A 19512-nucleotide genomic window follows, 5' to 3' on the forward strand; every position below is an offset into this window, starting at 1 on the left:
CTGCCAGGGCAACCATCAGGGCACCTTGTTTAGGGGTGATTCTCAATACCACTAAAGCAAACTGACTGTGTTAGAAATTTTCCCCAGAAGCCCTAAGTTCAGGAATTCTTTTTAAGGTTTCACTGAGAACTTCCTTATTCAACAGGCATGTTTTCAATGCTACAGTGTACAGCAATCCGTCCCAAGGGAAGGGACTTGAAGGGAATAAATCCATGTTGGACGTGGCTTTTCATGGTGTGGCTGCCAACACCCACTAAGCCGCCCTTTGAGATGCTTATTCATTCCTAAGAACAATTGACATTTTCCCTCAATCTTTCATAAAATCTTAAAAGCATATTCATGACATTTTGCTACTATTTGTATGGATTAATAACTTGGCTTTTCAGTCATACTGGTCAAAACTCAAGTTATCAACAGACACTTGTGACTAATGGCTACCATGTTGAAGAGTGTAAATACAGAGCATTTGCATCATCACAGAAAGGTCTATTGGACAGTACAGCTTTCTGTAGGATTTGGATATCCAGGGAGAAGAACATTAAAGGCAGATGAATTCTATGAGAAACGAAGAAGAATGCAGGACCCTGGGTAATGGGGATTACACAAGGACAAACTTGACTAGGTTGTGTGTAGGATGTAAACGTGGAGAAATAATAAATAAGAGTGGAAAGGGTGGAAGGGAGGTGAGGGATAAAAGAATACAAATTGGGCTCAGTCTATACTGCTCAGGGGATGGGTGTGCCAAAATCTCACAAATCACCACTAAACAACTTACGCCTGTAACCAAATACCACCTGTTCCCCCAAAGCCTATGGGAACAAAAAAATTAAAAAAGAAAGAAACATTCCTCCTACAAAAAAGTAAAAAAAAGAAATAAAGAAGAGAAGAAATAAGAGTGGAAAAGTAGGTTTGGCCCTGGATTGCTCAGCACTTGGAAAGACGATCTAAGAGGTTTTGACTTGACTTCATTGTCAATGGGGAGCCATTAAAATACAAGTGGGGTAAGTGACATGATCAGCGTGTGCATCAGAAATACTCAGACAACACTGTTAAAATGAATAATAGGGAGGGAGAGACGAGGATTAGGTATCAATTAGGATGTGACAGGCAAAAGTCAGTAGAGAGTAAGATTCCACACTTTGAAGGCAGTGGGTGTGGGAACAGAAGGGGAGAGAATGACGTTATTGGACATGACATCTGCTTTGATAGGGAAGCAAAAGAGACAAAGAGTCAAGGCTGAAGCCAAGGTTTTACACACAATGGTGTTTCCATGAATAGAAATGTGAATTACAAGAAGAGGAACAGGTTTTGGAGAAAAGAAGATAAGTTGTGGGTGGAACAGTTAAGATTTCTGAGGGATACCCAAGTTGAGGAACTAAGAAGATAATCATACATTAGGGAACGGAATTAGCAAAGAACTAAAAACTGGAAATTTACATTTAGAGGTCAATGATATAGAGCTGATATTAACTCCAAGAAAAAACATCATAATTACTAAGATAAGATACACAAAACAGAAGGAGAGAAAAAAGATTCAGAAGGACAGATCCTGACTCCACAGAGATTAGACTACAACGCCTCAAGCAGAGGCAACCTGTCAAAGAAAGCATGTGTATTGTAAATGACCCGGCGAGGTCGTCTGACCTACTTATTTAAAAGCTATGGAATTGAAAGGAAGTTAAACTAGAAGCTGAGTGGAGAATTCCATTGTCAACAGAAGTGAGTTTAAGATAAAACCTTGTACTTATCAGTGGGGCCCTTAGCTTCTCTGAGCCTTAGTTTTCTCATTCAAATAAATAGGAACATGAATCCTGCCCTCTGGGGTTAATTGGAAAATAGAATCAGATAATGTTTATGACTGCCAACCCACTTAGTTAACCCTTGAACAATATAGGGGCTGGGGTGATGACCACCACACAGTTGAAAATCTGCATAAAACTTTTGACTCCCTCCAAATTTAACTACTAAGGGCCTACTGTTCACCAGAAGCCTTACTGATAATAGGAAACAGTTGATTAATGCATATTTCGTATAAATATATTATATACTGCATTCATATAATAAAGTAAGCTGGAAAAAGAAAATTAGACTAAGTAAATCATAAGGAAGAGAAAATACATTTACTGTTCATTAAGTGGAAGTGGATCATCATAAAAGTCTTCATCCTCATTGTCTCAACGTTGAGTAGGCTGAGGAGGAGGAGGAAGAGGAGGGGTAGGTCTTGCGGTCTCAGGAGTGGCAGGGATGGAAGAAAATTCACATATAAGTGGACCTGCATGGTTCAGACTCATATGGTTCAAGGGTTAACGGTACTCAATGGATGATAACCATTGTTTATAATTACTAAAAAAGATTATTGACTGTTTTCCTGTGATTATTTTGCTTCACTTCTATTGCTCTTCAATTTCAATCCCTATAGAGGAGAATTTTAGTGAATGAACAAAGACTTTTTTGAGAAGCCAGAATAAGAATAGGGACAACAGTTACTATTGTCAAGGCACTATGTTTGAGGGTAAAACTTGTTAACTAGGAGCTCAAAACCAGGTTCGGGAATGCAAGTGAGACTCTCCAAATCTGTGTACACCTGTGATGTGTAGAAAGACATCACTATTTGGAATTCACAGTTTACTCGGATGCCAAACAGTGACTAACTAATCTCCTGGGTGGTGAGGCTTGAAACCTTATGTAAGATCCTGACTATATGAGGGTCATGGTGGATACTAATCTATCGGGAGAGTTTATGAACATTTACTAATTTCTCCTTCTACTGAGGTGTGATTGCTCCCCTACTCACAGCAGCAGGAACGTGAGGGAAAAGATCTATTTACTGGAGCTATTGGCAGACAGGCCTCTTAGGAAATAAGCTGAGATCACCATGCAAATTGAGCAGAACATAACAGGCATTTCATTTTCCCTGCATCTCCATATCAGTGATGATTTTGAGAACAGGCATTATGACTGTTCCGTTTGTTTAATTCTATTGCAAACAAGGCAGATGACAGCTCCAGGCCCTGACACTTCTCTCTCTCTCTCTCTCTCTCTCTCTTTCTCTCTTTTAAGATGGAGTCTCACTCTGTCACCCAGGCTGGAGTGCAGTGGTGTGATCTTGGCTCACTGCAACCTCCGCCTCTCTGCTTCAGCCTCCCCAGTAGCAGGGACTACAGGCGCATGCCACCAGGCCCAGCTAATTTTTTCTGGCTACTGTAAAAATCATCATCAAACCAGGTGCCAGGACTGGCAGCCTTTTCTTGGATCATGTCAATGCGTCTCTCTGCGTTTTTCCCAGCCAGGCCTCGGAAGTGGAAGTGCTGCCTCTTGCAGGTCTGCCCCGCTTTGTTCTGACAGTGTGTTCATCCAGAGTCACATTTGGTTTTGCTCTCACTCACCTTGGAAAATACCGACTCCTCCTATTTTTATAATTCATGGACTATAAGTGTCCGAGGAGAAATTGAGTGTGTCCTTCCCCCTCTCCTCCCCTAGACAGAGGCTCAGCCTACATATTTGATGGGTGATGGGATGGAATTCCAGAGGCCACGGAGAAAACAGCCATAAAACCTATAAAAACTGTGTGAAGTGTGTGTGTGAGTACAGAAGAAACAGACAAAACCCATGAAAACTGTGTGTATGTAAGAGTGTGTGTAGGTGTGAGTGCGTATGTCTGCGTATGTGTATGCAGTGCCTGTGTGTGTCTTAGTTGCAATGCAGAGCAGAACAAAGCCCCATATTTATCCTCACAACAATGGGAGAAAAGGCCTGATACAAGGAGAAATCTTTATTTTTTTCTTTTTTTACAAGCTGTGTTGTGAAGTGTGTTGTCACCAACTACACACAATGTCATGAAAGGTGACAACCTAGGAGACTCAGTGAAGGTCAACATGAGGTGTCAGATTCAGGTAATATCTGAGAAACACGGTAATCTGAGAGCCGGGATAGGACCACTGCATGGTGGAGTGAGTGTGGCCTTGCTCTAACCCTGAGGGCGGGGGGGGGGCAGGTGCAGAAGGCGGTGTGGGGACACCCTCCCAGTGAAGGGAGACTTGAGATCCCTTTCTTTATGTGCTATAGAGGGTATTCTTGACAGTAACTTCATTCTTAATTCCTTCTATGTTGCAGCTGCCTTCTTAGTTACCCTAACCCTTCCATAAAGCCTGTGTATATATACACAAATACATATATACATCTCCAACATTGAACATATATATGTGTATATCCGAGCATATATATGTGTATCTTTATATACACGTATACATATATATGCTTGATGTTTGATGATTTCTCCATTTATCAGGTCTCTTCTCCCATTGTTGTGAGAAGAAATATGTTGTTTGTTCTGCTCTGCTTAGGAACTAAGACACACAGAGGTACCACGTACCCACTCACACTCACTCACAAATGCCCTCACACATACACACACTCTTACACACACACAGCTTTCATGTCTGTTTCTTCTGCAGTAACATGCACACACACAGTTTTTGTTTGTTTTTGTTTTGAGACGGAGTGTGGCTGTTGCCCAGGCTGGAGTGCAATGGCAGGATCTCTGCTCACTGCAAGCTCCGCCCTCCGGGTTCACGCCATTCTCCTGCCTCAGCCTCCGGAGTAGCTGGGACCACAGGTGCCCACCGCCATGCCGGGCTAATTTTTTCTATTTTTAGTAGAGAGGGGTTTCACCGTGTTAGCCAGGATGGTCTCAATCTCCTGACCTTGTGATCTGCCTGCCTCGGCCTCCCTAAGTGCTGGGATTACAGGTGTGAGCCACCGCACCCGGCCACTCACACAGTTTTTATAGGTTTTATGGCTATTTCCTCTGTGGCCTCTGGAATTCCACCCTACCGTCCATTCAATATGTGTCCGCTTGACATGGGTTGTGGAGGTTACAAATATCAAAGAAGAACTGGGAAGCAAATGGTATCTTTCTCTTCCACCTTCTCTAACCAAAAACGTGTCAACAAGGTTTACAGTCACCCCTAACTAGCAGTGTTAGCAAGGGACCCTAAATCCTAAAGCCTCTGGAGAAAAATACAAATAAGAAATAGTAAGAACAATGACAAAAGACTGCGATTACTTTCACACTAACCTAATAATTGTCCCATCGGCGGGTGAAAGTAGGAGAAACACAGAGTGCAGAGACTCCTGGTCGCACACAAATTCTCAGATAAATTACACTGAAAAATTGTAACAGAATAACTAGAAAGGATTTTCATACCATCAGTTCAACCTTTCCATTGCAAAGTCAAGGAAATGACGCTCAGTAAAGTCCTTAACCTAATTTTGGCTGTGTGCTTTATCTGCACAAATACACAGAATTTGCAGCTTAGAGACCCCTTCTCAGAATCTTATTTCCCATTGACATACACACACACACACACACACACGCACACACACAATCACACATGGGATTAAAGTATGCATATGTGCACATAAAGAAATTACTCTGAATTCTACTCTTCACCCCATGATAAGAAACCGGGAGAGGAACGTCTTGGAGATGCAGGCCTGCACTGTTAGGAGCCGAGCTCAGTCTGAGGAGTGAGCGTTCTGCTGGCCGGTCCTGTTGTTTTCCACTCTTCTGCCCTGCCTTCGTGAAGAGTAAATGTGATCACAGTTTTAAATAGAGGTTGAATATATTAAATTTATTTCAGGTTAACTGCCTGCTTTCCTTTAAGTCTATGAGCACACATGTTCGTTTAAATGTTTGGGTAACATTTAGGAAAAGAGGAGGAAATCACCTAAAAAAAGAGGTTGCTTACAAAGAAAGAGTTGAAAATAGGTAAATCCCTGGCAAAATTGTGACCTATGGCCCTGCCTCCCTGGGCCTGCTGCAACCGCTCCTTGGTGCAATCCCAGGATCTACCTGCTGCCCCCAACCCAGAATTCTCTCCTCAGGGTCCACCCTTTTCTGGAGCACCTCTGAAGGCTGACATGTTTCTCACCTAAGAACAAGTGCCTGTCTACGTACTTAACTCTGAGTCAGTGGTGTGTTGAACACTCTGCTGGCTACAGAGTGAGGACACCTGGCCTTGGGTGTGGCTTTGACGCTTCCTTGCTAGTGTTCACTTGGATAAATCACTTCCAAGTCTCTGAATCTCACTTGCTGGTCTCGGAAAGGTGTGCTTTCTATTCTGTCATCTTGGGCTTTTGGGAAGCATAATCAAAAGAGATAATGCATGTAAAGTGCCTTGTTAACTATTTGTATTTTGATACCTTTTTTTTTCATGAGAAAAGCTTAACCTCCGCGAATAAGTCTAGTGAAAGGGATTTAAAGCATGTGGCAGCTGCATCAGCGTGGGATAAGGTGTTAATCTTTCTAAGCCTCCGTTTCCTTATTTGCAAACATGACTAGGGTGTATATTTTGTAAAGTGGATAGATGTAAGGAATGGCTGAGATAACGTTTATACGTAGCACGCCCAATGCTGAGGTTGGTTGGTGATTAACAATATCTAGGACTGGCAGGACTGGGAACCCATTTTCTTTACATGCAAAACTCAACTTCAGATACCAACCAATTTCACCCGAACTGACACCAGGCTAAGAGATGCAGAGTCTTTTGTTTACATAGAAATTGTATAAGCTTGCTGTGGAGCCTCCTATGTAAGAATTTAATAAAATTGATCATTCCTAGCCCTCTGCATAAAATTGGGCTTAGCAAGAGGAGTTCATTCCATAAAAGGAAGTACCCTGTAGTGAAGAGATTTCCAGACAAGGCAGGAGAGTAGGTAGAGAATACCAACATCCAAGAAGCAACTATAGACGGGTCTTCTTACTCCATCTATCTCCAACAACAACGACAATGGCATACACTGGTACACATGGATCTCTGCGTTCTTTCAGAATGCCGAAGAGCTCGTGACAGTTAGAATGACAATGAGATTCCAGATCCGCAGAGGGGCCAGGGTTTTCAGTACTTAGATAGGATAAAGTGGTAACATTTAAAATGCACATCCCTCGAGGGATGAGCTACTAGAAAATTAATTATCCTCTCTTTGTCCCCCTCACAGCCTCTCTACATCATTTATTGTAGCTTTGATATCCCACACCTACCACTAATTTTCCTTCTTGATCTTTGTCCTCAACTTCTGTTGCTACAATGCAATGCAATGTAATATCAGTAGAAGGAAATATGACAAACACACACACACACACACACACACATACACACAGAGAGAGAGAGAGAAAGAGAGAGAAATCCTGAAAATGTTCCATTGATCTAGAGCAAAGAACTAACTTTGGATGTCGTTGGCATTGGAGGGACTGCAGTATGCTGAAAAGACACTACTCTCAAAGTCCTGTGGCCATGGTTCAAGACCCACCTCTGCTACTTACTCACTGGGGACTCAGTCAGGCTCAACCTCCATGAGCTACAGTTACCTAATTTGCAAATGGAGATAACAGTCACTGCATTACAGTCTCCCAGGGTTTGTTGTGTGGGTCAAAGGTGACAAACACTGTGCCATCTCTGTAAAGTACTAGATAAATGTAGGGAATTTGTGGTATCCTTTTAGAACAATCTCTCAGTTTGTCACATTGAGGACTCTCTCACCTTCAGGGACCTTTCCTCCATGACTGTCTTCTCCGAGTCATCTGGACATAGTCTGACTCCCCTGCCACCCATATCTGTGGGAAGATGCTTTATGATCACTGTGTTCCTATGCCACTCCAGTAGCCATATCAATCCGCTTCTGCTCATTGTACAAACATTTGCCAGGTGCCTACTATGCCTCAGATGGTGTGCTAAGTGCTGAGGTTGGATATAAATAAATTATGATTCTTACTGTTCTCTAGGAATAGTTAACCTCAGAACATTTACCTACTCTCCAGCCAGGAAATTCATGCTGAGTCTCAAATATACCCTTTCTGGTGTTAGGTTACACCTGTTCCCTAGTTCTGCAACATCTATGTAATGTTTGTGTGTTGTTTATCCCTAGACCTCGTAAGCCCAAAGCTGTTCTTTCCAGGAGGCATAGGATCGTATCTCCCCAATCACTAGCATTTCTCCAAACTAAAAAATCTGGGTGATGTCATTTTAATTCTTCCTCTTTCCAGGTATGAGGATGAATGCTCTCAGTTTCCTGTAGACAGTGCCTCTCAGGCACATCTGGCTCTTTGCAGGTAGGCCCACGGTCACCCTGGCTGCACTGCTTAGCGGGAATGGGAGTCATTCCTGCTTGTGCTTGTGCCTCCAGCTTCTCCCGCTTTAGCTCCCGATCTGCAGGGCTGCCAGGCTGATTTTCCCCCCAACTAATCCGACCTCACAGCGGTGCCTCCCCCTTGCTCCAGATTTCCTCCACATCGAGGTATGCAGCCTAGCTCACATTATCACGTGCTCACACGGTGCCTGCGCTGATCCCCTCAGTGGCTGAGATGTACCTCGGGTATCAGTGACACGATTTTAATGAAGGCAGCTTCTGTTCTCAATGAGAAGGATTTGGAAATTAGTTCCATCAGATATGTGGCAAAGGCCACCTTCTACAACAGGAAAGGGCGGGCAGGGAGGCTGTTGGCGGAGTATCTCTCAGGCACTCCCGTGGCAGGAGGGAAAAAGCTGGGCCCCGTAGGTGTGCACTCCCTTCTGCTGATGGCATCTGGCTGGCAGAAGGAATGAGATACCCACCTTCTCAAATGGACAGAAGATTCATAAACACCTTTTTGTTTTTATAAACAGACAAGTGGCAGCTCGGAAATTTTTCTGTTTTTCTCATTGCAAAATCAATACCCATCAGCAGTTTGAAATTAAAGGTGAGATTAGGCCTCAGTTTTATACATGCCTTATTGTCTTCCAAAAGCTTTCTACTCGGTCAGATAAATTTTCTTTAAGAGGATTAGGAAACTTTCATTATCTTTATCTAACCTGAACTAACACTATGTCTGAAAAATTAATCTATAGACTGGACAAAAGCTGATGGCTGCTGGGAGAATAACTCTGGGGCTTCTTTCTAATTGAGTAGTGGGGTCTCTATATCCACCCTCCGGTAATTCAACTGCCTTCCAAAGAAAGAGCAAGTCACTGCATCACTAAGCAAGGGGAAAGAATTCAGCTTTCTGACCTCCTTCTCTGCAGCCACTCAGTAAAGCTACAAACCAGCCTGCCAAGGATCCCAAGAGAATGTCCTCCTCAAGAGATCTTCCCCGAGAAGCTTCTCCCAAAGAGAACGTCATCCCCAAGAGAAAGTCATCATCAAGAGAAAATCCTCCCCAAGAGAAGACCCTCCCGAAGAAAATGTCCTCCCCAGAGGAATGTCATCCCCAAAAGAAGATCTTCCCCAAGAGAAGCTCCTCCCCAAGAGAAGCTCTTCCCCAAGAGAACATCATCCCCAAGAGAAGGTCCTCCCCAAGAGAAGATCCTCCCCAAGAGAAGCTCCTCCCCAAGAGAAGCTCCTCCCCAAGAGAAGGTCCTCCTCAAGAGAACATCATCCCCAAGAGAGGTCCTCCCCAAGAGAAGATCCTCCCCAAGAGAAGCTCCTCCCCAAGAGAAGCTCCTCCCCAAGAGAAGGTCCTCCTCAAGAGAACATCATCCCCAAGAGAAGATCCTCCCCAAGAGAAGCTCCTCCCCAAGAGAAGGTCCTCCCCAAGAGATCATCATCCCCAAGAGAAGCTCCTCCCCAAAAAGAAGGTCCTCCCCAAGAGAACATCATCCCCAAGAGACGCTCTTCCCCAAGAGAAGCTCCTCCCCAAGAGAACATCCTCCCCAAGAGTAGCTTTTCCCCAAGAGAAGCTCTTCCCCAAGAGAAGCTCTTCCCCAAAAGAAGATCCTCCCCAAGACAAGGTCCTCCCCAAGAGAAGATCCTCCCCAAGAGATCATCATCCCCAAGAGAAGCTCCTCCCCAAGAGAAGGTCCTTGCCAAGAGAACATCATCCCCAAGAGAAGTACTTCCCCAAGAGAAGCTCTTCCCCAAGAGAAGCTCCTCCCCAAAAGAACATCCTTCCCTCCCACCCCTACCCATCCTGACTTCCTCTGGACTTCCCAGGCCACCTCAGAGGGCTGCAGCCAGAGAGTCAATTGGCCTGGAATGTGGAGACTGAGGAGCTGACCTCTGGAATAGATGCCATCCTGTCCTCAGACTTTTTCTGACCTGAAGCTTGGAGGTCCACAGGGACACCTCATAGGCTGCCACATCCCGCCCAAGGGATCGCTTAGCATGTGTTACGGAGAACATCCTTCTCTGTCGCTGGGCCCCAGCCCATTATTGTGCATTTACTTTGATGTGCTTACATCATCTGTCTTAGTTCTTGAAAAGGGATAGGCTTGCTCGGTTTGAGTCTGTTTCTCTACAGTGCCTGACAGTTCTTTTTTATTTCAGTGCCACATTTCCTGAATTTGAAGATAACTTTGCTGTCAAGGCCACAGAGGTGGCACTGAGGTGTCACTTCTGATGCTGAGAATGTCAGCTCCTCTGGAACCAAGCCCAGGTGCAGGCAGGTGGGGTAGTGAGAGCTCACAGTCTCTTGTTTTCTACACCCTCAGAAACTTTCAACAGATAGCCCAGCTCATCTCCGATGACTGATCTCACCGAGTGCCTCTGTCGTCCTCTGAGGAGAAGTATCAGATGTGACAGTTGTCTTGATCTCCAGATGGCAGGCAGTCTTGTCGCTCCAGAGCCGTGGGTGGACATGTATGGAGAGTGGAAACCCGCAGCGTCTATAGACATCTGTCGGATGGCAGGCGTGTGTGAACGCCTGAAAGCACGCGAGGAGGAGAGCAGGGCTTGGAGGCTGGGCAGGAGCAAAGCTTCAGGCAGCATGGCAGAACCAGGGACTGCTGGGGAACAGCAGTGGCAGCAGACAGCTCTCTGGCCCCACACACGCCATTACAAATGGCTACAGAGGCAGGCCTGGCTGCTTGCGCCAAAAGGAAAGAATGGGCAACCTGAATCGTACAAGTGACTGAAGCATGAATAGACAGCCCCCATGCAACCTCTCTCTAGGAAACCAGTTGAAATGAGCAACATCATGGTCTTTTTTTTTTTAATCAGAGATGAGGAATCTATCTTAGCTAAGCAAAGATGCCATACACGTTTCACAAACTAAAAAAAAAAAAAATCTGTTGAATTTATGACAAATGGGATCTGACAAAAAGGCAGATGCTAAAGACTAAATCACACATAGGGACCCTTTCTGAGAGCTCACTGTGTTTCCTCAAGACATCTGCAAAGGAGGCTCTGAAAGAAGTCCACCTGAACCTTTCATTTGGTGGAGGAAGGATGTGTCACTGGGTGACGGAACTAATGTGCTTAGAACTTCATTCCTGCCATGAGCCAACACCTGACAGAAATTGCTTTACACGGTGATGATAGTTGGGTCAAGTTCAAAATAAGTTCACTTGGATTGCTGCCTTGCTTTAAAATGGCTCTCAAATTCTCGGAACTGCTATCTGCATGTGTTTTTAATTCTCAATATTTAATATCTGAGATTCTGACATTTCTTCAGCCCCATTTTTGAGGTGTAATATGAAATTTAAATTAAAAGCTATTTTAAAATGCACATGTGATACCATTCTTGGGCCATCCTGATTCACATTCTTAAAGGAGAGTGGAAGAAGTTGCTAAGTCTTCCTTCCTCCTTCCCCCTTTTTAACATTGTCTGAATTTATGACCAACATTGACCTGCAGCTATCATTCTGACTAACATCCCTCTTGGATGTGGGCTCCATTGTCAGGCTATGAGAGAGTGTTTAAACACAGCAGCCTTGCCAGGGAGGACCTGCCTAAACAGCACTCCGAGAACCCTCCAGAGCACGCGTGACCAGCAACTGTGCAACAGCAGTCACGTCACAGGGTTTCTCATCAGCTTATTAGTCTTTTATTATGAAATAAGCCTATAAGAGAACTAAAGGGCACTGAGAGTAGTACCGTATTTATCTGTTTGAATGTATCTCACCCCAGCTCCAGATGCTAAGTCACTTACGAGAGCTCAACCAGTGCATGTTATACAACTTACTGATGAGAACAGAAGGGCTCAAGATAACATTTACAAACTTTGAGAAGATATTCAGCACTTAGCTAAGTACCCGTTCGATGGGAAAAATTCCAAGACATATACTCAAACTCTGGATTCAATAGAGGAAGGTGACTTTTGTGTCTTCACACACAAGAAGAAGAAATACCAACAGGGTTCTTCCCTTGCATCACTGGCGGGAACGGCAACCCCAGAGCCAGCCGGGACTTACCTTGCACTATGAGGTGAACCCGGGATGTTTTGGGATGATTGTCTGTCTGCACAGAGCAGGTGTACGGACCTTCGTCATACACATCCACGTTTTGGATCATGATGCTGTACTGGGTTGGTGTATTGACCAGGATGATCACACGAGGGTCTATGGACCACTTGTCATTCCCAGCGTAGAGGATGGTGCTGCGGTTTAACCAGGCCACCCGGGTTACCCGGTCATCTATGGTGCACCTGCAGTGAGGCCGGGAATGGTGGAGGGAGGAAGAAGGGAAAGAGAGTGGAGAGATTATATAATGCGGTAGATACGATGTTGCATTCTGAGGAGAAACTGAAACAACATAACACAGTACTAAAAGGAAACAATTACTGATGAAACTTCCTAAATATAAACTAAGAGTGACCAAAATCATCTTGAAGAACTGACAATACAAAATCACTTCTATTTGATTTCGAGACGTATTATGTGAATATCTTTGCCATCCATTTGCTCTCCCTGTTATTTTTTTCCCATAGGCTTATATGGAAATTAGTTTATGTTTCTTGAGCACATTTACCACCTTGAGGAAGAAGTGGCCCAGGGGCACATGGGAGAGAGAGTGGATCAGTATTTCAAATAGGTCACAGATAATCCACAAAGCAAATACTTAACTTGTAGTTAATCAAAAATTGAACATATTTACCTCCAGACCTCCCTGGTGTTGATAATCTCCTTATACCCCTAAGCAGCCCAAAGCCTGCAAACTACAATTTATAACATGGGTTGGTAAAATTCACCTTAGAAAGTCAACACTTTTTGAGGGAGTCAAAACTGCATCTTAGGACATCAGGAGAGGAAAGAAGAAAATTATCAGCAGAGTCCCTGTTCCTCAGACACTCTCTGTCCCATTGGGAGAGAGAACAAGGCTACTATCAAATCAGGGAGCTGTGCTCCACCTCCCACCTACTCTCCTTAACAATTCAAGGCTATGAACACAAACGAGGCCCGTGTTTCGGTGTGGATGACCTGCGGGCTGTCAGGCCTGACACAGGCCTGAATGTGCTGGACGTCTGTGCATGTGCCCAGGAACTGAGGACGTGGGAATGGAAGCATGAGGAAACAGAATGCTTTCTAAATGTGGGTGCACACCCATCACTCCATGCTGCACATAGGAAGGCACAATGACAACCAGCCTTGCCAATGTCCTGGCAGAGAGAGGAGGGATGGGAGTCCAACACCTGCAGGTGAGGAGAACACGGGGAATAGGCATGGCCTTCCCTCTCTGGATCTGACCTAACACTTGGGTGGCAGCAGTGATCCTTCAGGCAGGTCTCAGGAGACAGAAGGACCCCAGAGACACTGGCCGCAGTAGAGAGGTCAGGATCTGGCCAAGTGGCCAGTATCACCTGGCCTGAGTGGCTCAGGGTCTCCAAGCACCAGAACCACAGCCCTCTAGAATGGGGAAAACACCGGATCTAGGGCAGTCCTCTCCCTGGTTGGTAGGAAGAATAAAAGTAATACCAGCTTCCAGTAAGCCAGGCCTTTTTATGAACTGGCCCATCTGCCCTTCAGCCACTGAAAAGTTGGGTAGGGAGGGTATTAGGCGTTCTCACAATATTGTAGGAAGGGATTGTTCTTTTCTAAATAAGCATGTGAACAATACAAAGTGAATAATACCTATAAATAACACCAAGATGATACAGGCCCAGCTAACCATTCACTCCTCACCAATGCCCAGCACCCACTGGTGATTTGGTAGCAACTTGTTATATCTCGGTCTACATCTTACTCCTTATACACATGCATGAACTTGTATGAAGCTTGTGTTGATTTGTTTTCACCTGAAATAGAATCATACTCTAATATTCCAATGAAACTATTTTGTTTTATTTGACCACAGGCATCCCTTGCACACCAGCAGTTACAGATCTCAATCTGCAAGCTTTCTAAGTAAGCGAATTTCCAGGGCCCAACTGCATCCACCAGTAGGACCTGATAATTTAGGTACCATTGAATGATTCTTTCCCATCATTATAGAAATGTCATTGGTATAAAGAAAAATTGGAGTCATGTTATCTCCTCCACATGGTGAGGCATCTCACTTCTTTTCCTGTTGTTTTCTTGCTTCCATAGCATTTTTCTATTTCCCTTATGATGCCCTAATGGATCTTAAACCCTAATGGATCCTTCCTGCTCCCCACTTTCAAAGGCTTTTCTTAGGGAAAAAAATAGGATAAATGTATTCATTCTCAACTGCAAATGACTGATAAGGGCAAACCTTTCCTAAGGATAGGTGAATTTTCATAAAGGAGAAATCCCTGTTTGAAGAGTTCCTCCTAAAGAAAGTTCCAATAGTAGAATTCCAAAAATGCCTGGAAGTAGATGCTAAATTGAGACAGAGTGAAGGGCGTGATGTTCCAGTCCCTTCTAGTTGTGTGGTCTTCGAGTCACCACACAACCCAAGTGACTAAGTGAAAACAAATATTCTTGCTTTAATTTTGCTCAGTTATGTAACCCCTTGCACATTTTTAAGTTGCCATAAAAAATCGTGTAAGCTACAATGGAAAAGGATGAATTTTTTGGTCTTTAGAAAATATTCACATTTTTTTAAGTCATAAAATTCCTATGTGTGTGTGTGTATTTGTTCAGTAGAATTTAAATATCATAGTGATTAATCCTCATGATTATCTGCTTTCAAAATTCAGGAACTCTTTTTCTAAAAGTCATAACATGTGCATTGTTCCTTTTTAAACTGGAACTTGTTTTCCCATTATATATCTTCTGCAGAAAAATGTATTTCATGCTTGAAGGTCTTTTATTGATCGCCTACCATATTTATTTGCAACCAAAAATATATAGAGATTGAAATTTAAATTTCTTCTATGTCTTATGACCATAAAACTTTAAGCAATAATATATTTCTTAAATGAATGGTCATTACAAATGTAAAATTGATGGAACATAAATATATAGCACATTTCATTAAGTAATAATTAAACATGAAAAAGTAAACTTACTAGAAATACAGCTTTTAAATAGATGGATAAGCCCCTTTTTTAAATGCCATAGATAAATATCACTCACTGCTAGAATGAGATAGAGTTCAGGATCAATTCTATTCCCACTTTTGCTTTTAGAGAAACCTTGTTCACATAAGAACGTGGAAATGAAAATTGTGCATAGCAATGACACTCAATTATTTGAATGCTTTCCAAGATATATGCCAAAAATCACATAGTAATATAGCTTCAAAGATAATTTTAATGATCTCGCAGCTGACAAATCAATTAATTCCTCTTTCAATTTCTTTTAACGCAATGAATTGGAAAATACCTGACTTGCAAAGGGGTTTATAAGCCAGTATTAAATTCATTCAATTTCTCAGTATCTGGAAAGCATATGATACCATTTTACTAGGCCTTGTCAAATGAGTATTAAAAGATGTTATTATTTTACTGGAAATGCCTTGTTAAACCCAATACACTCAGAAATGTTGGGAAAATACAAATACTGTTTATTTTAATATGCTAAATCACAGTGCCCTCTGTTAGAACATGTCTCATCTCCAAGTTCTAATTCAAAATGAAGAATGCACTAGCTTGGCCATGAATCTATTCCTGATGCAATCAGGTATCATTGCCTTTAGTGCTCTGCTTTGCTTCTGTGGGGGTCTCCTTCAAGACTGATACCCCGCTCCATGATAGTCGGGTGATGGAGGTGACAAAGAAAGTGAAAGAAGGTTGTCTCCTGGATGATGTGTGAAGTGGGAGCTGTCAGAAGGGAGATGCAGAATTACATTGCAACCTCAGGGACTTACTCAAGCAGATCAACTTTAGGTAATTTGAGATCTCTGAAGTGCATTTCCTGAATCTTATCATTGTCCTTGTATAGGACCAACCACTACAGGTTGAGGGTGCATAGAACCAGTGCAAACGGCCACAGGCTTGAGTAAGGGTGGACTTTGAAACAGGTCAATCCAAAACTGCTCTCTGGGCCAGAACACACTCTCAGTGCCCTGGTCACACAGCCCTTGGAAAGCCTGTGTTTTCCTTGGTTAATCCTGCGTCAGGTGAGCGGCCACGATCCGGTGTACTTGCTCTTGGACCTGGGCCTCCTTATGGGCATGGAGTGCAAGCAGAAAAGAGTAACTGAGGAAAAGCCATCTCTCTAAATGGGCAAAGATGGTTCACAAGTTTGTATGGTTCTCAGAACCTAACAACAGACAAACTGAGTGAAACAATGAAGTCAGTTGAGGAAAGTTATTTTCCTCATGATGTTGCTGTGCTTCAAAAGAAAATGTAGTTTCAGGGCTTCGTGCTTTCTTCCATCACCTTAGGACTCTTCCGTGGTCCCCTGAACAGCAGGAAAGAGAACGCAGGGAAGGACGTAAAAAGTTGGCTTGAGTGCTCTTCTAAACTCAGGCTCCTTCCCTGCTGTCTGTGGCCGTGTCCTGGACCCTCATTAACAAGAAGCACAGAGGGGAACACTTTTGATGTTAAATAAGGGGGAGCCAAGAGGCACGTTGAGGAAGGTTAATGACAACTTTCTGATCTCTTGGAAATTATTTCAGATATTTTAAATTCTTACATTCCAAGCTAACCCTACCTACGGATCCTTGATAAAACAGAACTCATTACAACTACATCACAAGTAACCGCCAATATTATATATTGCTTGTACAGAACCAGGCATAGTTGTAAGAACGTTCAATATACCAAATCATTCTATCCTCATAACTACCCTTTGAGATGTGTTCTGTTAATATTATATCCACATTTTACAGATGAGGAACCTGAGGCACAGACAGGAAAAAAAGGAAAGCTATCTGGAAGACACTTGTACACATTCTTAATCTCTAGCCATGTGTGAGGAAAGAAGGTGTAAATGAGAGTCTGGAAGAGCAAAGAAAGGCCTGACAGACATCAGATGGCAGAGATCTTTCTGAATATGTGCCATGGGGTTAAGATTCAGGGTTGTTTTGTTATGTTTTCAGAGGAAGAGGTGCAGTTAGGGAAATCCATGCCTTAAAGCGGTGGTTTTCAACCTTTACTGTGCATCAAAAACAGGTTGCTGAAGCCACCCCTCAAAGAGCCTTTGGTTCATGGGCCTGGAGGGACCAAAAATGTGCATTTTCAACAGGTTCCCAGTGGATGTTGATACTGCGGCTCTGGTGACTCCTCTTGGAGAACCACTCACTGCCTTAAAGAAACCAGGCAAGTGACGGGCTGGAATTTTAATCAAAATAATCACAGAAAAGTAAAATCCGTCGGCTTCAACTTTTTTGTGTTCTTTACTTTTGTTTTTATATTTTGTCTTTGAAAATGCAAAAAAAAAAAAAAAAAATGCCACGATTCATTCAACAGATATTGAATGAGTGCCTAAGGTGCAGCCTAAGGTACATGAGATAACTTCCTAGGAGCTGAGAACTCAGTAGGAACAGGCCAACAAAGTTCCTGCCCCATGACACTACACCTAGTGAGAGACAAAGAAAACATATATGTCTAGATATATTTGTTTCAGAATGATACCTGGAGAGAAATAAAACAAGGTAAGGAATGGAGGGTGTATCATGGGAACGGTGAACATATTTGGAACAGAATTCTCAGGAAATGCCCTTCCATGGCCTACATGCCAGATGTGGAATGGCTGAATGTTTATAACTCTAAACTTGGGTGCCATAAGATGCATGTCTGAAAATTATGTCTAACTTTAAAATGAAATTCTCATCTCACACACACACACAGATAGCTGCAGGAACATTTAAGTCATCTGGGTAGTTGGAGAGCAAGTCTTTTAAACCAGCTTCAGCAATGGTGTCCTCATATATTGATGACTTTGTATGTGTTCGAAGGATTGATAATTGATATTTTGAAAAACTGAGCATTAACTAGAAAATGCCTTTACAGTTCCTCCTTTGTTACGGTGATAATACCTAAAACAGGGTGCATACCCTTGTGTTTTAATTAGTAGACAAAGGCAAATGTAGTTAAATCTGTAATTTAGGCTCATCATCCTAAACCTCCATTCTCTTTGTAATATACGGATAATACCAAAGATCTGAGACTCTTCACAGAGCTTACATCTCTGAATTTAATTATTTATATTCTCATGTGTTAAACTATGTCTCATGGATAGTAACCACATTATCACCAGCACCTCCCAGCCTCTACCCAGCAGCTAGTAGGTCATCAATACATATTTATAATGAAAAAAGGTGTAAGACAATGTTTCTCAAATGGCCATCAAAAGAACCAACATAAGGAGACATATATGTGGGGACATACAAGTGTCTTTCTGCAGGATATCTGAATCTATATCTTTATCTGCATCTACCCACACACAGACACACACAGAGTCCATGGGCTCTTTATGTATATTTTTCAATTTAGTGTTTTCTTTTCTATTATAATTGGGAGATGTATAATATAAACCTATGCTAAATGTGGTATGACAACAATTAAATGTAAATATTCAGGTTTGCATCTGTGTTCACCACATTGGCATATTGAGAAGTCCTTGCACTGTCTCAGGCTAATGACAAAAATACAGAGGTGACTGGCTTTGTCAGTGATGCCTTCCTACCAGCAGAAGCTGGATGATGCAGGCTCAACTGTAGTAATGAAGGTTCCCAAGCACTGGAATGAGCCACTGTGGAAGGAACTTCATTATCACAGGATGCGGGTGGAACTCAGAAGGGAAGGCCTTACAGCAGTCAGTGCCACATCCACACTGCAACTTGGGATTTAATTTTATTTATTTATTTATTTATTTATTTTTTGAGACGGAGTCTCGCTCTGTCACCCAGGCTGGAGTGCAGTGGCATGATCTCAGCTCACTGCAAGCTCCGCCTACCTGGTTCACGCCATTCTCCTGCCTCAGCCTCCGGAGTAGCTGGGACTACAGGTGCCCGCCACCACGCCTGGCTAATTTTTCATATTTTTAGTAGAGACGGAGTTTCACTGTGTTAGCCGGGATGGCCTCGATCTCCTGACCTTGTGATCTGCCCACCTCAGCCTCCCAAAGTGGATTTAATTTTAATAAAACATCATCTGTTCCATTAAGTTACTGTTCCAAGTTTAAATTTTAGTGGCTATATATGTGCATAATTTCAGAAGTTACAGTCATATCAGAGTGTAAGCTTAAGGCATTTATACCTAGTTTTATGATTGCACATATATAAAGATTTTTTAATAGTTACCACTGGAAATCGATGAAAATCTTGTCTCTCTTCCCATCCTTGACCCCTGCTTTTAAAGTGGCCTTCTATAGAGTACTCAATTGAAGAAATGCTGGGTGGAATTTTAAAGCCGAAATGCATTTCTCTGAATTTACTTTTTAAATACATTCCCCCATATTATCTTGTAATTTT

The 19512-nt window shown here is 42.8% G+C and overlaps 1 protein-coding gene across 3 annotated transcripts in view; it reads right to left on the reverse strand.

Annotated features, from left to right (window-relative positions):
- Nucleotides 1-19512, reverse strand: part of OPCML (opioid binding protein/cell adhesion molecule-like) — a 1158639-nt gene that overhangs the window by 237883 nt on the left and 901244 nt on the right. For 2 of the 3 annotated variants that reach the window (XM_011934705.1, XM_011934704.1), the window contains exon 1: nucleotides 12165-12403. In XM_011934705.1, coding sequence (XP_011790095.1) covers nucleotides 12165-12264 — 100 coding nt within the window. In that variant the 5' untranslated portion in view covers nucleotides 12265-12403. Of the gene's footprint in view, nucleotides 1-12164; nucleotides 12404-19512 lie in introns of those variants that run through there. The other variant, XM_011934706.1, reaches the window with a different exon arrangement.

Source organism: Colobus angolensis, unplaced genomic scaffold (assembly GCF_000951035.1).
Source record: "Colobus angolensis palliatus isolate OR3802 unplaced genomic scaffold, Cang.pa_1.0 Scaffold137, whole genome shotgun sequence".
NCBI classification, from domain to species: Eukaryota; Metazoa; Chordata; class Mammalia; order Primates; family Cercopithecidae; genus Colobus; species Colobus angolensis.